At 49.0% G+C, this 16,728-nt stretch overlaps 4 protein-coding genes across 5 annotated transcripts; all 4 read right to left on the reverse strand.

The window, feature by feature from the left end:
• Positions 1-310: 310 nt before the first annotated feature.
• LOC120456742 (protein THEM6) lies at positions 311-2,090 on the reverse strand. Its single transcript, XM_039643732.2, has 2 exons — positions 1,921-2,090; positions 311-1,586 (listed from the first exon to the last, which is right to left on the reverse strand). Exon 2 carries the CDS (start codon positions 1,550-1,552, stop codon positions 971-973), a length of 582 nt encoding a protein of 193 aa, XP_039499666.1. The 5' UTR covers positions 1,553-1,586; positions 1,921-2,090; the 3' UTR covers positions 311-970.
• Positions 2,091-3,829: 1,739 nt separating this feature from the next.
• On the reverse strand, positions 3,830-6,241 carry LOC120456826 (protein THEM6). The gene is made up of 3 exons (XM_039643875.2): positions 5,454-6,241; positions 4,756-4,970; positions 3,830-4,690 (listed from the first exon to the last, which is right to left on the reverse strand). The coding sequence occupies exons 1-3, from the start codon at positions 5,611-5,613 to the stop codon at positions 4,280-4,282; spliced, it is 786 nt and encodes a 261-aa protein (XP_039499809.1). The 5' UTR covers positions 5,614-6,241; the 3' UTR covers positions 3,830-4,279.
• A 1,474-nt stretch (positions 6,242-7,715) lies between these two features.
• LOC120455042 (multiple inositol polyphosphate phosphatase 1) lies at positions 7,716-16,629 on the reverse strand. Its single transcript, XM_039640891.2, has 5 exons — positions 16,311-16,629; positions 15,584-16,017; positions 9,368-9,753; positions 8,959-9,159; positions 7,716-8,893 (listed from the first exon to the last, which is right to left on the reverse strand). The coding sequence occupies exons 1-5, from the start codon at positions 16,489-16,491 to the stop codon at positions 8,722-8,724; spliced, it is 1,374 nt and encodes a 457-aa protein (XP_039496825.1). The 5' UTR covers positions 16,492-16,629; the 3' UTR covers positions 7,716-8,721.
• Positions 9,616-15,396, reverse strand: LOC120455040 (regulatory-associated protein of mTOR). 2 transcript variants are annotated; one of them, XM_039640889.2, is made up of 3 exons: positions 13,409-15,395; positions 9,931-13,350; positions 9,616-9,753 (listed from the first exon to the last, which is right to left on the reverse strand). In XM_039640889.2, exons 1-3 carry the CDS (start codon positions 14,844-14,846, stop codon positions 9,746-9,748), a joined length of 4,866 nt encoding a protein of 1,621 aa, XP_039496823.1. In that variant the 5' UTR covers positions 14,847-15,395; the 3' UTR covers positions 9,616-9,745. The 2 variants fall into 2 exon arrangements, with proteins under 2 accessions (XP_039496823.1, XP_039496822.1); XM_039640888.2 differs by having other exon boundaries at positions 9,623-9,753; positions 9,821-13,350; positions 13,409-15,396.
• Positions 16,630-16,728: the final 99 nt, after the last annotated feature.

Here is a 16,728-nt window from a genome sequence, read left to right on the forward strand (position 1 = left end):
CAAAAAAGACATAAAAGACAAAAAAGAGCACAACAAACGAAGAGATTTCAACAAATACATAACGACGGGAAGTGGAAGTGGTCAGCACTCATACGCCGTGTGTGCAGCTGTTGCATCCGACATGACGTCACGGATTACGCTGCGAATGCGGATGCCACCCAGCTGTCAGCTGTCCCTCGATCTCTCAGTTAAGTCCAGCTGAATAGTAATACTCGTATGTATTTGCAACGATTAAAGTTATAGGGTTATAGTTATACAGTAATAGGTTCAATGAACCTTCGCTAAGTGGAAATAAAATAAAAAAAAATCGTTATGTTTTAACATTGCACATATGCTTATTTTATGTTTATTTTTGTGTAATATTTGCAAAACGCTTGGCCGTGGCCAAACTGCTGAGGATGGCCGTTACATAATTACATAATCAAAATGCAGTCTTCATAATTAGCTGCTTCATTTGGCGGAGACAGCGTGAAAGAAAATATTGAAAATAAGCAATCCATTGAATTATCGACACAGATAACAGATGACTTGGCGTTGCGTGATATCAAACTTAGCATAAATGAAAGTCGAGAAAAGAAACTCCAACCACTCTGACTCTCAACACAACGAAATATATGTGATGAAACCAGAAACTGGAAAAGTTATATAGATCATACAAAATTATTGGAGTATTTACAATTAAGTTTGTAAAAAAATGTATTTATAAAGATTCAGCCATTCCATTAATGCAATATTTGTATAACTAACGCACTGTGAAAAAATAATCTTTAAGTGTCTATGCGCTTTTGCTAACAATCATTACTTGTTTTTCTGTACATTTTGTTACGCTCCTTTTTTGCGTGAAAAACACATCAGTCTAGTATTTCCGCACAGTGAACTCAAAAAAAAAAAGAAATGGGAGATAACTAGAAGACTAAGCAAATGAGGCAAGCATAAATGAGCTGTGCTGCGCGCGAAGGAATCAATCGATTCACTTGTCCTTTCGCAGCTTCTGGCTGGACAGCTCAATGGCGTCCAGCCAGAGCTTGAGCTCCTCCGGCTTCTCCGGTCGCTGGGCAGTTTCCGGATAGGTCTTCAGCACCTCCAGCACATTGCAGTTGGTGATGTTCTGCTTGGACATGGCCACCGCGCGCACAAATCCGTCCGCGAGCGTGACGAACTGCTGCTCCAGATAGATGGCCTTGTCGTCCCACCAGATCAGCTTCGTCTGGATCTTGTACGGATGGAAGATGGGTATGGTGCGTCGGTAGCGCACACTGCTGGCTCCCTGAACGGCACCGCCGCGTTGCTCCCGGATGCGCTCGTAGAGTCCGGTGAGGGCGTAGAAATGGAAGCGGGCAAAGTCCAGTTCGCGCAGATAGCGGGCGTTGTTCATGTGCCGGATAAAGATGTCCACGTCCTGCGAGGTGCACAGCCCGTAGATCGTTGTGGTGTCCGTGACCTTGCGCTTCCGCTGGAACAGCCGGCCGGCGAACACGGTGAATACGCAGCGGATGAAATAGTTGACATCCCAGATCACGTACAGGATCAGCAAAATCACCAGAAAAGACATCGCGTTATATGTGCTTGTGTGTATGTAGTTGGCACTGCAAAGATGAGGGGCGAAAACTCGTTAGTGACAGCGAAAGTTGTTGCTACATGGAAAGCTATTAGTGTCTCTTGATGGGAACCAAAAAAAGATTACAAAAATTGAAAATATTAAGAAATAGATAGAAAACGAAAGGAAGTTTCTAGTAATTAGGAAGCTTTTGTATATATATAGTGTATATACTTTAAGTAAAATACCAATGATATGGCCCTGATTTCGCTATGTGCATCAGACTTTGGCGCTGATTTAGCGGGTCGCCAAAGTCCGTTGCCGTGAAAGTCAATCGTATTGGCTGACCCCTGCGCCAAGCATCTGGTTATACATATACTTACATTTGCAGTCGATCGTTAAGCTCGGCCAAACTCGCCAGCAACTGAGAGCGGTACGAGCGGTAGGAGCGGGAAAGCGGTACGGGCGGTAAAAGCGGGCGGAGCGGTACGCAGCAACACAACCGTTGGGGAAGCAAGGCCACGGTCGACTGAAGACCGGAGATTGTAGACTGTAGACTGCAGACTGTAAACTGTAGACTGAAGACTGCCGATACGAAAAGAGCGAATACGACGCAATGCCGAAGCAGAAGAAAGCAATCCGTCGAAAGTTAACCAACGCCAGCTGGTTAGCTGTGATGGCAACTATAATATTACTTAGGTTTATAGCTATAATGTAATAAGTGTGTTTGTAAAAACAAGCCTATAAATTAAAGCAAAACGCATTACAAAAATAATATGATGAAAAGCGATGATGAAAAGACAATGCAATAATAAGAAAAAAAATGCTGATAACTTGGCTATTTTCGAGTTGACTTCAGTAGCATGCAACTAAAAAGTACCCTTTACGATCTATTACTTTTGAACCCAACAAAACACTTTTCAACGAGGCGTATACGCAATTTAAGCATTTAATAAAATGTTGCCAAGTAATACGGGGCCCAAGTCAGATGTTTTACAAGCACAGCTTTTAAAGTAAACAATATAGTTAGCTAATGCAAATAATTTAACTAGTTACTTCTGTAATACCAATTTATACAACTGTGACCCAAAGATTGATGTCACTTTTCGCCAGGTCTCGAGACTTAACCGCAAAACAGCGTAGTAGCGTATTAGCTGGGCTAAATAGGTATTTTAGCTACTTTTCTTAAATAGTTATGGTCAACACTGGAACGACCCCCTTCTCATGCCCACCTTCGCCTGTTTCCGCCACTTTCGCATGTTTTTCCCCGTATTTCTTGGCTCACCTGTACGGATAATTCCATCTTGCCTAAGCAATCGATTGATTTCGATTCCAACCGCCGGCTGTTCGCTGATGTGTGGGAATCTCTGGTGTGGCGCAATAGGCAAATTCGCAGGTAAACGCTTAAAAATATATATATAACTACTATCCGATCGGTGTAAACACTAGCCCTTGAACGCGGCAAATTACCCGAATAGACAAGTTTCGAGTGACCGCAGCTGAAAGTTCAAGATGGGGCCTACTCACAAGTCGTAAGGTGATGTTGAATCAAAAGAAAAGACAATATTTACCAATGGGTTTTAGCACGACTTAATCGTAAGTGTAAGCAAAACAAGAGAGAACGCTATAGTCGAGTTCCCCGACTATCTGATACCCGTTACTCAGCTAGTGGAAGGGAGAAGAAGAGTCTTAAACACAGTTTTTGGCGGTTTGTAGGCGTTATAGTGGGCGTGGCAGAAAGTTTTTTGGCAAATCGGTAGAAATTTACAAGACTAATACAAAAATGAAAAAATATCAAAACATTTTTCAAAAGTGTGGGCGTAGCAGCTTTGGGCGGTTTGTGGGCGTTATAGTGGGCGTGGCAGAAAGTTTTTTGGCAAATCGATAGAAATTTAGAAGACTAATACAAAAATGAAAAAATATCAAAACATTTTTCAAAAGTGTGGGCGTGGCAGTTTTGGGCGGTTTGTGGGCGTTAGAGTGGGCGTGGCAACATGAATCGACAAACTTGCGCTGCTTCTATGTCTCTGGAGTCTGTATGCTTAATCTCAACTTTCTAGCTTTTGTAGTTCCTGAGATCACAGCGTTCATACGGACAGACGGACAGACGGACAGACGGACATGGTCATATCGACTCGGCTATTGGTCCTGATCAAGAATATATATACTTTATATGGTCGGAAACGCTTCCTTCTGCCTGTTACATACTTTTCAACGAATCTAGTATACCCTTTTACTCTACGAGTAACGGGTATAATTACCCATAACTCGTGCACCAATAGCACTGAATTGGTGACAAAGTATAGCCTGCTTTTAGGCGCCAAAGCAAAGGGCCAAGAAAATCACTCATTTAGTTGCGTCTTTTTTCAGATTAGTTTGTTCATTTACTAAACAATCATTGTACATCATAGCTTACACACTGTGGACTACCAAGGAGTTTTGTTTTTACCTTAGTTCATTGTTCAGGGGGGTGGGGGGCGTGGCTCTGATCTCTGGTTAATTATACAATACATTAGTTAAGGCCAAAAAGAGGGCGGGTATTTCTTATTTGTTTTACAGACCCTTACGTAGCTTACAATACAAACGTTTCACGTGCACACTTAGACATTAAACATTAGCACACTTTAGCACGCACACTCACACACACAAGCACGCGAGACAGAAAAAAAAACGTGTATTAATGGGCGTTTCCATTTCCGGTTGCGCATCCGCATCCGCTTCCGGCGACTCCAAGGATTCCAGTCAGCAGCCGCTGCGTAGATTCTTGCTCGACATGTCATTGTACTCGATCCACTTGGCCAACTCTGGCGGCAGCGAGGGCTTTAGCTTGAGGCAGTGCGCCGTGGTCGTGGTGGGCGTGGCACCTGTGCCCGCCTCCCCCCCGCTCGTCGTCCCATGTCCGTTCTCCGCCAGCGAAGTGTCCATCGCAAGATTGCTTATACCACCAGTCGGCGGCGAGGGAGCAGCCAGCGAGGGCAGCACCGTCGCCCGGAATCCGTTGGAGGAGGTCCTGGGCAGCAGTTCGGACATCACCGCCTCCATGGACACGTCGATCACCCGCTGCCGACAGATGGCGATGCAGTGCACGAACTTGTCCGACGGCCGCACAAATCGGTGCTCCATAAAGAGCGACTGCTCGTCCCAGTAAATGATCTGAAAGGAAATGAAATTAAACATAGTTATTAAGTCTTAACTCTTTTCAGACTTTTTATACTCACCCGCGAAATAATGTTGAAGCGATGAAAGGGGCGGATGAAGCGGCGGTAGCGTATGGTGGCCGCCCCCTGGAAAACGGAACCGCCCATTCCCGTAATGGTGCGGTACAGATTGGTCCGCTCGTAAAAGTCGACACGCGCGAAGTCCAGCTCGCGGAAGTAGCGAGCGTTGTTCATGTGGTACAGCAAAGTGTCCACGTCGTTGGTGAGGCAGAGTCCTGCAAATATTGAATTCCGAAAGGATCATCTAATGCTATCGTGCCATGGCAACGTGAAAACGTAAAACCAATAATTGCTTTCAAATGGTAAATAAACTTCAAGCATTCGCCAAGTTATGTCAACACTGCGTATGAGTGATAACCTCTAGAGACAACTTGATGGCACTTAAACGTAATTAGTCTACTCGTTTCAGGAACACTTCAGGAATAAAACTATGCACCCTTACATAACTACTTTAAAGCTATTTATGTATGTTTATTTCCTATAAAGTTAAGCTTGATTATAGTTCTTATCCATTATTTATGGAAGACATATTTAACATTACTGAGTTTAGGGTGTATGTATGAAACATGACTTTCTAGATATTTCATAGGACTATTCAATGGACTTCACAACTTTAAAAGGCACGGGATATTTTACTATTTATTCAGTTTGCATGCAGGACATAGGATCAGGGATAAAAAGGGACTTGAAGCTCTCACCGTTAACCGTGGTGGTGTCCAGGATGTGGCAGCGCCTCTTCACGAACCGGGCGAGCAGGACACAGAGGCACATGCGCAGGAAGTAGTGCAGTTCCAGGAGTCCGTAGGCCACGATGATGGCCAGCAGGACGCTCAGCGCCAGGTAGCACAGCTGCTCCATTCCGGCTGGCGGGCTGGCGGGTTGGCGGGTTGGCGGAATGGCAGATTGGCAGGCTGACAGATTGGTGGGCGGGCGGACAGGCGCTTAGGGGGCGTGGTCCGTGGAGCTGGTTGGCACTGCAAGTGGTAAGTGGTTTGGGGGGTTGGTGTTCATCATCATCATCGGCTGACAATCAAATTGTGAAATGATTGCAATCTAATTAGAATGCGGAAGCAGGAAGCCAGGCAAGTGCTCCAGCTAAGGGTTAAGGGTGAGACGTTCGGTGTTCGAGGGTTAAGGTTCCCGGGGGTGGTTTTCTAAGCGCGGTTCAGGTTCAGGTTCTGGTCCTCACTAAGCTGGCCAGGATGCTGAACGGAATTAGGTCATGTTTTCACCATCAGGTGATTCAATTGGCCACGACACAAACACACACCCACACACACACAGCGCAAGCAAAAAAAAACAAAAAAATGTGGGCTATAATTATTACATTCTATATAGTTTATTTAAAATTGATTAATAGGCATCCCCGAATCGTTCCCGTGTACCAGACACACACGCACACACACACACACACACAGAGACGCTGTGGAAAACACTCGCGCGCGACCAGGACAACCCCTAATTTGTTGATTCGTCGCTCGATTCATGGCCAGGACATTCGGACGACGGCCACTTTCGATACCCACAGCACTGCCCGCCCGCCCGTCCGCCCGTCCCGAAATTCATTTTCGATATTTTCCAATAACAGGAAAAACCACTCGCAGGCGCACACATTATTAAATTTCAGGAAGGCACACGAAACAAAAAAAAAACAAAAATGCTCTAGACCGAAAACAAAAACCAAAAAGCCAAAATGCAAAGAAAACATGCTAGCGAAGCGCCTACCGCAGCGACAACAGCGCACTGAGACTGAATCGCCTTTTTGGCCAAATCCAAATCCGTCCGCTGGCGGAAAGTCCGCCGCAGCCTCAGTCGCCGTCGCAGTCAACGCCTGCGCAGCTCCCGCACTCGCCGCTCTCAGCTGACGTCCTCGCAGCTTTCGGCCAGAAAAGCTCCGCTGGCTAAGGGTTGAACCTGTTGCCGGTCCCGGTCCCGGTCTCGTTCCCGGTCCATTCCGCCCAGCACAAGTATTGGATACCATAGAGCATTCGGGTATACCAGACTCATCGGGACAGATGTGACGGCAGGCGATGGGAGAAGTTATCAACTGGCTGTATACCTATCAACAGGGGAATAATACATTTCAGCACATGTTTGCTAAAGGCAAGCTGAATAATGAGTAGTCATTAAAGACAAAATCGAGGAACCTGCACCTAGAATTAGGTGTTAATTGTTAATACTCCATAATTAAGCACAGAATGTTATAGGAGAATTCAATGCTTGCATATTCCCAATTAACTATAATTAGGTAGCTGTAATTACATATGTACCTAAAATACTAATCTCCAAGAAAAAATCCGGATTTCCCCCCAATGCAAAAATTTATATGATTAGATACAGTTTGTCTGCTAGAATTCCAAGTATGTTTTATAACTATCTAAGCGATAGTAAAGGGTACCTATAACGTCTTTATGGTTTAATACCGCAAGACTGCACAATGAACTGCACTGCCACACGAACTCAAAGTTCCTTGAGTTGTTCTTTGAGCCAGAATCAAATGCTACCCCTTATTAGCCCGGCCCAAATGGGCAAATAAACTCCGATCAAGTACGTATAGTTCCATGCGAAACGCAAATGCCAAGAATAAGCACACTTAGCTGCGATCGGAAGCTGCAGCTGCAGGTGGAGCACGGGTTACGTCTGTCGTAACCTCCATTAACACACCCACACCTCGGTCACTCCTCCTTCACTCTCGGATGCGCAGAGATGGCCTTTGTTCCGCTGACTCGGGTAGAATATATGTATGTGGCCCACTCGACCGGCAACACAACAAATTAGCTGGCTGTAAACACTAGGAGGGCACTCGTTGGGCAAATACGGGAAGTTTGCACCCATAAAAATAAAAACGATGGAAAAACAAGGAAAAATCAAAGAAACTATTTAAAAGCCTGCTCAAAAACAAAAAAACAAAAAAATGGCTAAAAAGGCCAAAAGCCAACACATTCGACCACAGGGGCGCATTGATTTTCAGTTTTCTTTATTTTTCAGCTCAAACAAATTGAAAAGTCCAAGCCAGTTAAGCTTTAAACTAGAATTTTCGTTAGTTTATTTGTTGTTACTGCGGTTGGTTTTTGTTGTTGGGCTTTCGATAGGACAAACAAAATTAGACAAAAGTGATTAAAGTCGTAAGTGCTATGTACAAAGTGTGTGGGTCTCCCGTCTCCCGCGCCGCTGAACAATTATTGTAGGTACCCAACATTTGTTCCACATCCTTGCCTTATCAAATATATATATATCCTGTCTCATTTATAGGTATATAACACAAGTTAGCACAACGAACGTTTCCTTTTGGGGGCGAAGGATCGATTAGATTAGAGGCATACAACTACGATTTTGTTTATGTATATATGTGTGGTGTGTTGGGGTAAATATAACTATAGTTAAATATCTTATACATCAAGTATTTATATATGTACAGTATGCGTTGCCACTTGGCTTTGGGATAAGGATTAGGCTATGGGTAATAGCATGATTAACCGAATAACAAAAAAAAAGTAACCCAAGATAAATCGTGTAAATCCTGACAGTATTTGGAGAGCCATCCGGGGTATATAGACTAAGGTCTAAAAAGCATGACACGGGCTATCCTCTACCTGTCCCTTTCTCTTTCTTTTTCTCTTTCCGCTCTCCATCTCGCTCTGTCTCCTGCACTCCTGCTCAAAGATATCTGGTTCTGGAGTGGATGGTCCACATTGATTAATAAGGCATACGAAACACACAGAATTTGACTTGCCACTTGGTCAACACATAACTAACTCTCCGGCCGATCATCTCTTACACAACTAGTCCTAGTCTGATCATCGCTAAACTCCAGTTCCTTCGCATCTTTTCCATTCTTAACTTTATATCTTTATATCAGTTGTATCCTTAACTTTCCGACGAATCCCTTTTCCCGAGGTCATTCAATGGCAGGGCAGCAGAGCCACAAAAACACATTAGCTGCTCCATTCCAAATGTGCTCCATACTTAGTTGGCCTTCACACGGCACATCTCCTCGCGGTCGCAGTGGTCCACGCTTTTGGCGTAAATGCGACGCAACGTGGCCAGCGGACAGAGATCCTTGTCCTGCGGGCAGCCGGGCAGGCGCACCACTCGCTCCTGATGCAGCACCAGGACTTGCGGCTTCTCCTCATCGCAACTGCAGGGGAGAATTAGCTATTAAGATAGATATCTTACATTCGGCTTATATCGCGCACAACTTACTCGTAACGTAAAAAGGCCAAGTTGGTCGCGAACGCGTCGATCTGGCTTGTGCGCCAAAGACGCTCGCTGGCAAAGTGCTTGTGCGTCAGCGGCTTATTGTCCCGGGCCAATCCCAGGTGAGCCAGCAATTTGAGAAGCGTGCCCGAGTGCGTGAAGTACAACGTGGCGTTGGTTCGTCGCTGCTGTTTCTCCTCAGAGGAACTGCAACATGCATTTGAATTATTGTTAAAAAAGATAAAGAAAGAATTAAAACAAGATATTTATAATCTGGAAGATTAGTTGAGAACGAACAGTGCTTCAGATTAAAGTATATATAAAAAAAACCAGATTCGACTGGAATTTGCATTCTAGACTTGTTTGCCAGTTTGGAAGCTTTATATTAAAATTTATGAATTCCAGGCGCACTCACCCAATGGCCGCAAACATATCTGCGATTGCCGGACAGGCAATGCGATGAGTCAGTTCGTAGCCGTATCCATCGTTCCAATAGTATTCCAGATCCTCGAAGAACTCCAGCGCCTCCAAGGCGGCCACGTCGAAGAAGTTACACCACACGGATTCGTATGTGGATCTCGAGCCAGAGTCGCGACGCGGTCGATGCCAGGCGGTTTCGAAAGCACACACCGTATACATAAGCTGAACGTCCTCCGGCTGAAGATCCGGTAGCCGGGTGCTGCTCCGTACCTGCTCCACTGCCGACTGCATCTGCGGCTCCGCAAGGAACCTGCGTGCGTTGACCAAGGTTTCGGGATTCTTATCGACGTCAGTTTTCCACTTGCCACAGCCCTTATAGAACTGCAAGGACAGATGAATACAAATGTTAGTGAAATAAGGCTCTATGCTCAGTATTACTAACAAATACAATTATTTTCTTATCAAAGTAGCTCCTTCATATTCTTGAAATTCTTGAATGTCTTGCTATTTTCTTATTAAAGAAACTCCAGTCATCTAATTTTTTACATCGTTTTCTACCTGGGGTGGGGCTGTATATGGCCACCATATTGTCCACGAAGCCCACCGCCAGCTGCACTTTGTATGGGTGAAAATACAGCCACGTGGGGTGACCGATCTTGGGCCCAATGAAACCCTCGTTCGTCCGCAACACCTTCTGCTGCCGTCCGTCCAGCGAGTAGATCACAATTTTCGAGGCATTGCCACAGGCCACCGTGTCCGCCAACTGGTGGCTGGTTATGGCCGTCACATCGCCACCGGCGTCCCACTCGTACACTACATCGTTGAGGCCAATGGGGGACTGGCTCGCCCGCATGTCGGCCACACTGATCCGACCTTCGGTGCAGCCGGAGACCAGCACCGGTACGTTTGCCCGCAGGCTGGCATGGAGAATGGGGGCACTGTGGCGTCGATAAACGGAGATCCGGGCGTCCTGCGGCGAACATCGCTTGTCAAACAGTCGCACACTGCCGTCGTCGCAGCCGGCGAGTATCACATCGGAACGCATATTGGGCAGGTAAGGTGATAGCACCCGGGCGCAGGTTTCGCTGCGGCCCAATGGAATATCTGCCAGTTTCAGTTCCCGTTCTACGTCCCAAATGCGGATAAATCGGCAACCACCGCCGCCTATCACAAGGTGCTGGCTGCACTGCTGCCATGCGGTCACAATCCCTCCCGAGCCAATTGCTCCGCTCGACAGTCCCGATGCGTCCGCACCCTTGCCAATGCTGCCGCCGGAAGCCACGCTGCGCTGACGGTGATTGTGTTGGTTAACCTGACCCAGTGCTGTCCAAGCAGTCACCAATCGGGCCTTGCTCGGGGTATCCTCGGTGGTAGCGGAGCTGGCCGGCGGCGAGGATTGCCAGACGCGCACCACACCGTCTTCGTGGGCCACCAGGTTGAGTGCCATATCCTGTGCATTAATGAACTCGATGCTGCTAACGCGGGCAAAGGGGGCGGCCGAAAATCCACCACCTCCCCCACTTGGGTGTGCGCCCGACTTTCGCGGTGTGCTGCCATTGAGCGATGAAGATGATCCGGAACCTGATCCGTAACCGGAACTAGAGCCAGTGGAGTTGCCGCCCAGAGCTTCGGAGCCGTATGTGCGTACCGAATTGTACTGGAAGTCGTAGACCAGAACCTTCTCCCTGTAGGCCACCGCAATCTGCGGTTCGTAAGGCAGCAGTTTGACAATGGAAGGCGTGAACTGTGTCTTCCGGTTCCACACGCACACATCGAAGCCGTAGGGATCGATCAGCTCCTGGTGCTTGCGGCCGGCATGTCGGCGCACAAAATCGTTTCTCAGGAAGCGCAACCTCCTGCGCCGCAGCTCCGCTGAGTTTCGGTCCACTGGGTAACGCTGGCGTCCCTCCTCTGCAGCTCCCTCGGCGCTGCTGTAGCGCTCCTTTCCCGGCCGTGTGAAATAGGAAATGGCCCAGGGTATGAACTCGGTCAGCACAATGGGCGTGAGGCTGTGTCCCGGCTCCAAGTAGTGATTGCTCTCGCTGCCGCTGCTTCGCGCCGAATGGGTGCTCTCCCTCGGTCCGCTGGGCAGTCCCAGACCAGCTCCGGCGCCCGTCACTCCGCGGGAGTACGCTGGTCCGCTGTCAGTCTCATCGTTGATGGAGCTGGTGCGCAGTTTGCGCTGCAGAATGGTTTGAGGATCTCCGGCAGCCACGCAGGCTCCACTGCCCGATAGCCTTAGCTTTTGGGCCCAGTGACTGGCGCCCGAGGCAGCTGCTCCGACGGGCGGTGATTCTGCAGTCGCCCCAGCTCCTCCAGGTGCACCGCCACCGCCCAAGTAATTAACCCTCGTATTTGGACTGGGCGGGAGGCTTACACTTAGGCTACTGCACTTCTCGGAGGCATTGGACATGGTGGCTTCCTTGGCTGCCATAATGGGACACAGTGCCGTATCCCTCACATGGTCAACAATCTCCTGGGCAATGGCCGCCACACGGGGAAACGGATCCTGGGCCAGATTACAGATGCCCAGCCACAGTTTGGTGAAAATTGACTGGAAGGGTATGCTGTTTGTACCGCCCGCAGCTCCGGCAGCTCCTCTTCCGCCCGAACTGGCAGAGCCACTCTTCGAGCGACCCAATGGGTTGCTGGATGATCCTGTGCCCGAGCCAGTTGACGCACCACCCATGTTAGATATGGAGCTGGAGCTGGCTCCCCTGCGGATGGTCACATGACGCTCCAGGCTGTGCGTGGAAGATGTCAGCTCCCGGGGATCGGGACACATCACGAACGAGGCGGCGGAGACGTGACCGCGCATATGCTCAGTTAGATATACGGCCACGAACTGTGACTCAAAGAGTACCACCATCCATTGCAGAGCGGCGGCCAACTCCATGCGGACTAGCGGCGACATATCCTCGCCAACGGTCTCGAGCATGGTAATGGCAATGATGCGATCAATGTTATTCGCCTGCTCCTCGCTGCGGTCCGTCACGGAGCTGATAAATGTGCCCAAGGCGAAGACGGCAGCAGCTCTTACTTCCGGAATCTTGTCCCGCAGCAGAACGTAAAGCTTCTCGTGCGCCAGGTCGCGTGCTCCCGACCAACGAGCCTTTTCAAAGTTCTGCCACAACATGCCCAGGCAAATGGCAAGCCACTGGCGCAACAACCAGCTTCCGTCGTTTAGCTGCTCCAGGCAAATGGACAGTAGGGGACCCTGAAGGGCACTAGTCTGTCCCAGCAGGAAGTTGTGCACTATGGAGGACAGTACAAAGGCGGAGAGTGTGCGATGCTCCTTGGAAACGGATGTGTCCTGCAGCACAGAGAGGAAGTACTTGTACTCCTTGACCAGATCCACCTGGCAGCTGGGATCCACGGCCAGGATCTTGGCCCAAATGAACACCAAAACGGGCCGCAGTTCGCGCGTAGAACTCTGCAGCAGCTTGAGCACATATGGAAAGATGCCCACGCCCAGGGCGAGATTAACGGCCCACGGACCGAGATCCAAAAATCGGGCCAGCAGCTCTAGGGCTCTCAGGCGGTGCACTTGCGACAGTAGGACCTGCAGCACAATGGGCAGCTGTTCCGGTGGCGTTCTCGATTCCGATTCGCTGTCCAGCCACACCTGGAAGGCTGTGAGTTGGTGCTCGAAAAACGGCAGCTGGCGGTACGGCGCATTGTGATCGAGAATTTCGGGCAACTGCTGTAGAGCCAGATCTACCACTAGATCCCAGGCCTTCCACATTGGATGGCGATAGCAAGGCGGCAGGGCGGGCAGGGAAACTGGAGTGCAGTCGTGGCTGCGCAGAATGCGCTCGGCCAACAGGAAGTTGCGGAACAGGCTAGCCACCAGTAGATCCTGGCGGAACAGGCGCTGAAATAGCGTGAGGGGAAGTGTGTTCCACGCTATCGTGTCCGTAATGGCGGTGAAGATCCAGTTGAGCTCACCCATCATGGTGCGCCGGTCGTTGACTTTGCCTGCGATGGGATTAAATGGTTACCAGAAGTCCGTGACTGAGCAAAGGCCTAAACTTACCTGGAATCTTATCGATCAGTTCACTCTGGATACGCGGCACCATGCCCAGTTTTTCCTGCATGGCATACCACTTGAGCGCTATGTTGATGGGTGTTGTCAGACAGCTGGTAAACAGATCCGCCGGCAACTGCGCATTCATGGGCAGAATCTCATTGGCAGCACAGGCGGCCAGGTGTATACAGTTCTGGTAACTGACCATCTGGTTGGGCAACTGCACCTGGTTGGCGGCTACATTGACGCCACCACCTGAGCCGCCCACCAGCTGCTGGACTCCGCCCCTCTGCTGGGCGGCGGCCTGCGCCTTTTTCAGTTCTTCCTCATGCTGGTCAGCGTATGGCTGAAACGAATTGATGATGATGCCTGCATTGGAGCAGTCATAGACGTAGATTGAGGGCACTGACATCCACGTGATAAGCTCGAATATGCTCAGGGGGATGTATTGCGTGAAGGTCTTGTTAAACACCCAGATCTCTCCGTTGGCTGTGGGCTTGGGCACACCGTGTCCGTTGTAATGGAAGAGTATGCGCTCCCCCTTGGCGTTCCGGCGTAGGGAGGTGCAGAGCTTCTTAACGTCATCCACGGTGGGATCGTTGCACTTCTTATATCTGGCTCTTGGCTGCCAGCGTTCGTACTGCATTTGCAGGTTGCTCCCAATGAGTTCCATGGCCTTGGGCGGGGACACCGAGCTGGGATCTATCCAGCACTCTAGCCGTGAGCAGGGTTGGATCTTTACCACGTCCGGCGGGTCCACGCCGATGTTGAGGCACAGAACCAGGGCCACGCTTGCCGTCTTCATGCGTTCGCGGATACGCCACGTCACTCGTTCGTACATCATGGCCTGAATGCGCTCCTTGTGCCGCTTGGTCTGCAGGGAGAGCGGGCACTTGTCGTCGCGGAGACGCTCCCCAAAGCATATGCTCTCCGTGGGCGGCTGGGCCTGTATGCTTTGTATTTGCTTCATCCGCACTTGGATTGAGTCGTCCCGGGGCCATTCCTTTCTGATAATCTTGATCAGCTCCCTCAAGCAACCGAGGGAGGCGTGCTCCTGACCGTTGGAGGCCTGGATGTCGGATATTTGCTCGATGTGCTTCACGATTGGGTGTAGTGAGTGGTCCTGCCTTATGTTGCTAACCACCTCACGCAGGTCGTTCGGTGAGTCTTCCTGGGATCGTTCCCGGCCGATGGCCACCTGGTTCTCCAAGGTGGCAGATCGACAACGCTCGATCTGCTCCAGTTGCTCCATTACCAAGAGTATGGGATCGTCCCAACGGGCGAATATATATTTTTCGTATCTCGTGCGAATAAAGAAGCGCAGGACGGTCTCCTTACTGGAGGACACCTCCTGATCCGCGATGCTGCCGTTGCTGCTGCCGCTGCTTTCGTCGACTGCGACGCCGACCGCGGCAGTGGCGGACTTAGCGCGAACGGCACTTGCCATGTTTTGCGTGCTTTCTGTTTCTCTTGTTTCTCGCTGTATTACTTTTTTTTCTTTTTTGCTTTTTTCGGTTGCTGAGGAGAGGGTGCAGCAGCGCAATGCGAGCGATTTCCCGGAGCGATTACGTCTCTGTCGCGGATCCAAGCAGCTGAAAATCCCCCCGAGGGGACTCTAGCACATAACCCCAAACACTTTTCACACTTTCCGCTCCTCCTACACCGCCAGCGCCTCCTCCGCGCTTCTCTGCTTTTCTTTCCTCGTTCCTCTTCTCCACGTTTTCCGCCTACGGATCGCGGCCCATTTCCCGAATACGGTTAAAAAGAACTCGGGGAAAACACGCCGCCTGCGCCGTTTAAGTTGAGGGCGGGCCAAAATAAAAACCGTTCAACTATCGCGAGCGAACTCCGGCGCAAGATGAAGCGCATTAATGGGTTTATTTACTTGCGCTCTGGTTTATTTATTTATGTTTAATCGAATTATATTGTACGAAAAGAATTGCGCAGAAAATAGAGCTGGAACAAAAATCGATGATTTTTCGATTGCCACGATGCGGTCACACTAGCAAGCGGTTTACAACATTGATATCGATAATTCAATAATCGAAAAATGGCCTTGCTGTAATAAGTGGCGTTGCCAGATCATTGCGAGTGCAGATGTGGCGCGCAATTCAAATTGAGTTTAACACATTGACTTACTTTCTTGTTTCTAACATTCGAGAGAAAAACTAAAGGAATGCTCACCCGCAAAACAGGATCCTCGTGCAAAGGCGGTGGATACCGTACAGTATGGATGCGATGACGGCCAAACAAGCCCGTGGCAAAACTTTCCGCGCTTTTCAGAGTTCTCTGTGTCGCCGTATACTTGAAGTAGTACCACTCTGGATTGTATAACTCAGGAAGTATATCCGGGAATCGCTTCTGCATCCGTTCCGCCAGCTCAATCAACTCATCCTCCCCCTCGGCCACCAGTAATTTCTCATCTTCGGTGGCATTCAGGTGCATCCAATGCCATTGGCGCAGTTTTCTCAATTCAGCTGTGCAGATTGGCGGATTCGGCTGATCCAAAATGCGATTCTTTATTTCAGATAGGCGATTTTGCGCCTGCAAAATAACAGATTCGCTGGGATTTCGTGTTCCGTGTCGGATGATGGACCAAATTCGCGTCGGATGGCAACCTTGTCGGGTGAAACGGTTAAAAGCGTAAAATCAGCTGTTTCATTATCCATATGTGAGCAGTGGGCACCGCTAATGATATACGAGTAATTATTTAATAACAACTCAATTTTTTTGTTCTGACGCTAGCAAATTGCGTAATATTTGTGTGCAATAAAAAGTCTCTTTGATGTGATTACGGGCTCACTGTATTAAGCGAGCGCTGTCGACTGTCACATGGCACAACATATGTTTCGTATTACTAAGCAGGTGCCCACTGTATGTGCGTTACACAGAAAACAACAAAAGTACAAACCGGCGTATTTCGGCGGCGTTTCGTCGTAATTGGCGATCGCTCTGTACGGCGTCTTTGTGGACAGTCTGCCCTCGATATCTGCGCGCTTAAGGCGGCGGCAGTCCCCCTCCTCAGCCCACGTCACGCCCACGAAGCAGTAGAGGAGGAGCGACAAACACAAACAGTAAAATTGGCTTAGCATCTTTCCGGGCGGCGGAAAAACTTGTCACGAGATTGGAAACGAGCTTTTCCGAAAAACGGGATTAAAACATGGAAAACAAAACGAAAGGCGAGCGCAAAAGAAAACTAGTAAATAATAAACACGAAAGAAAAACAATTTGACAAGTGTGCAAGTGGCGAAAGGTGGCAAGGCTATTGCAGGTCATCTGGCAGCCCCAACACACCGGGCAGGCAAAAAAAAAAACCGTTTCCACCGCTA

This window comes from Drosophila santomea, chromosome X (genome assembly GCF_016746245.2).
Source record: "Drosophila santomea strain STO CAGO 1482 chromosome X, Prin_Dsan_1.1, whole genome shotgun sequence".
NCBI classification, from domain to species: domain Eukaryota; kingdom Metazoa; phylum Arthropoda; class Insecta; order Diptera; family Drosophilidae; genus Drosophila; species Drosophila santomea.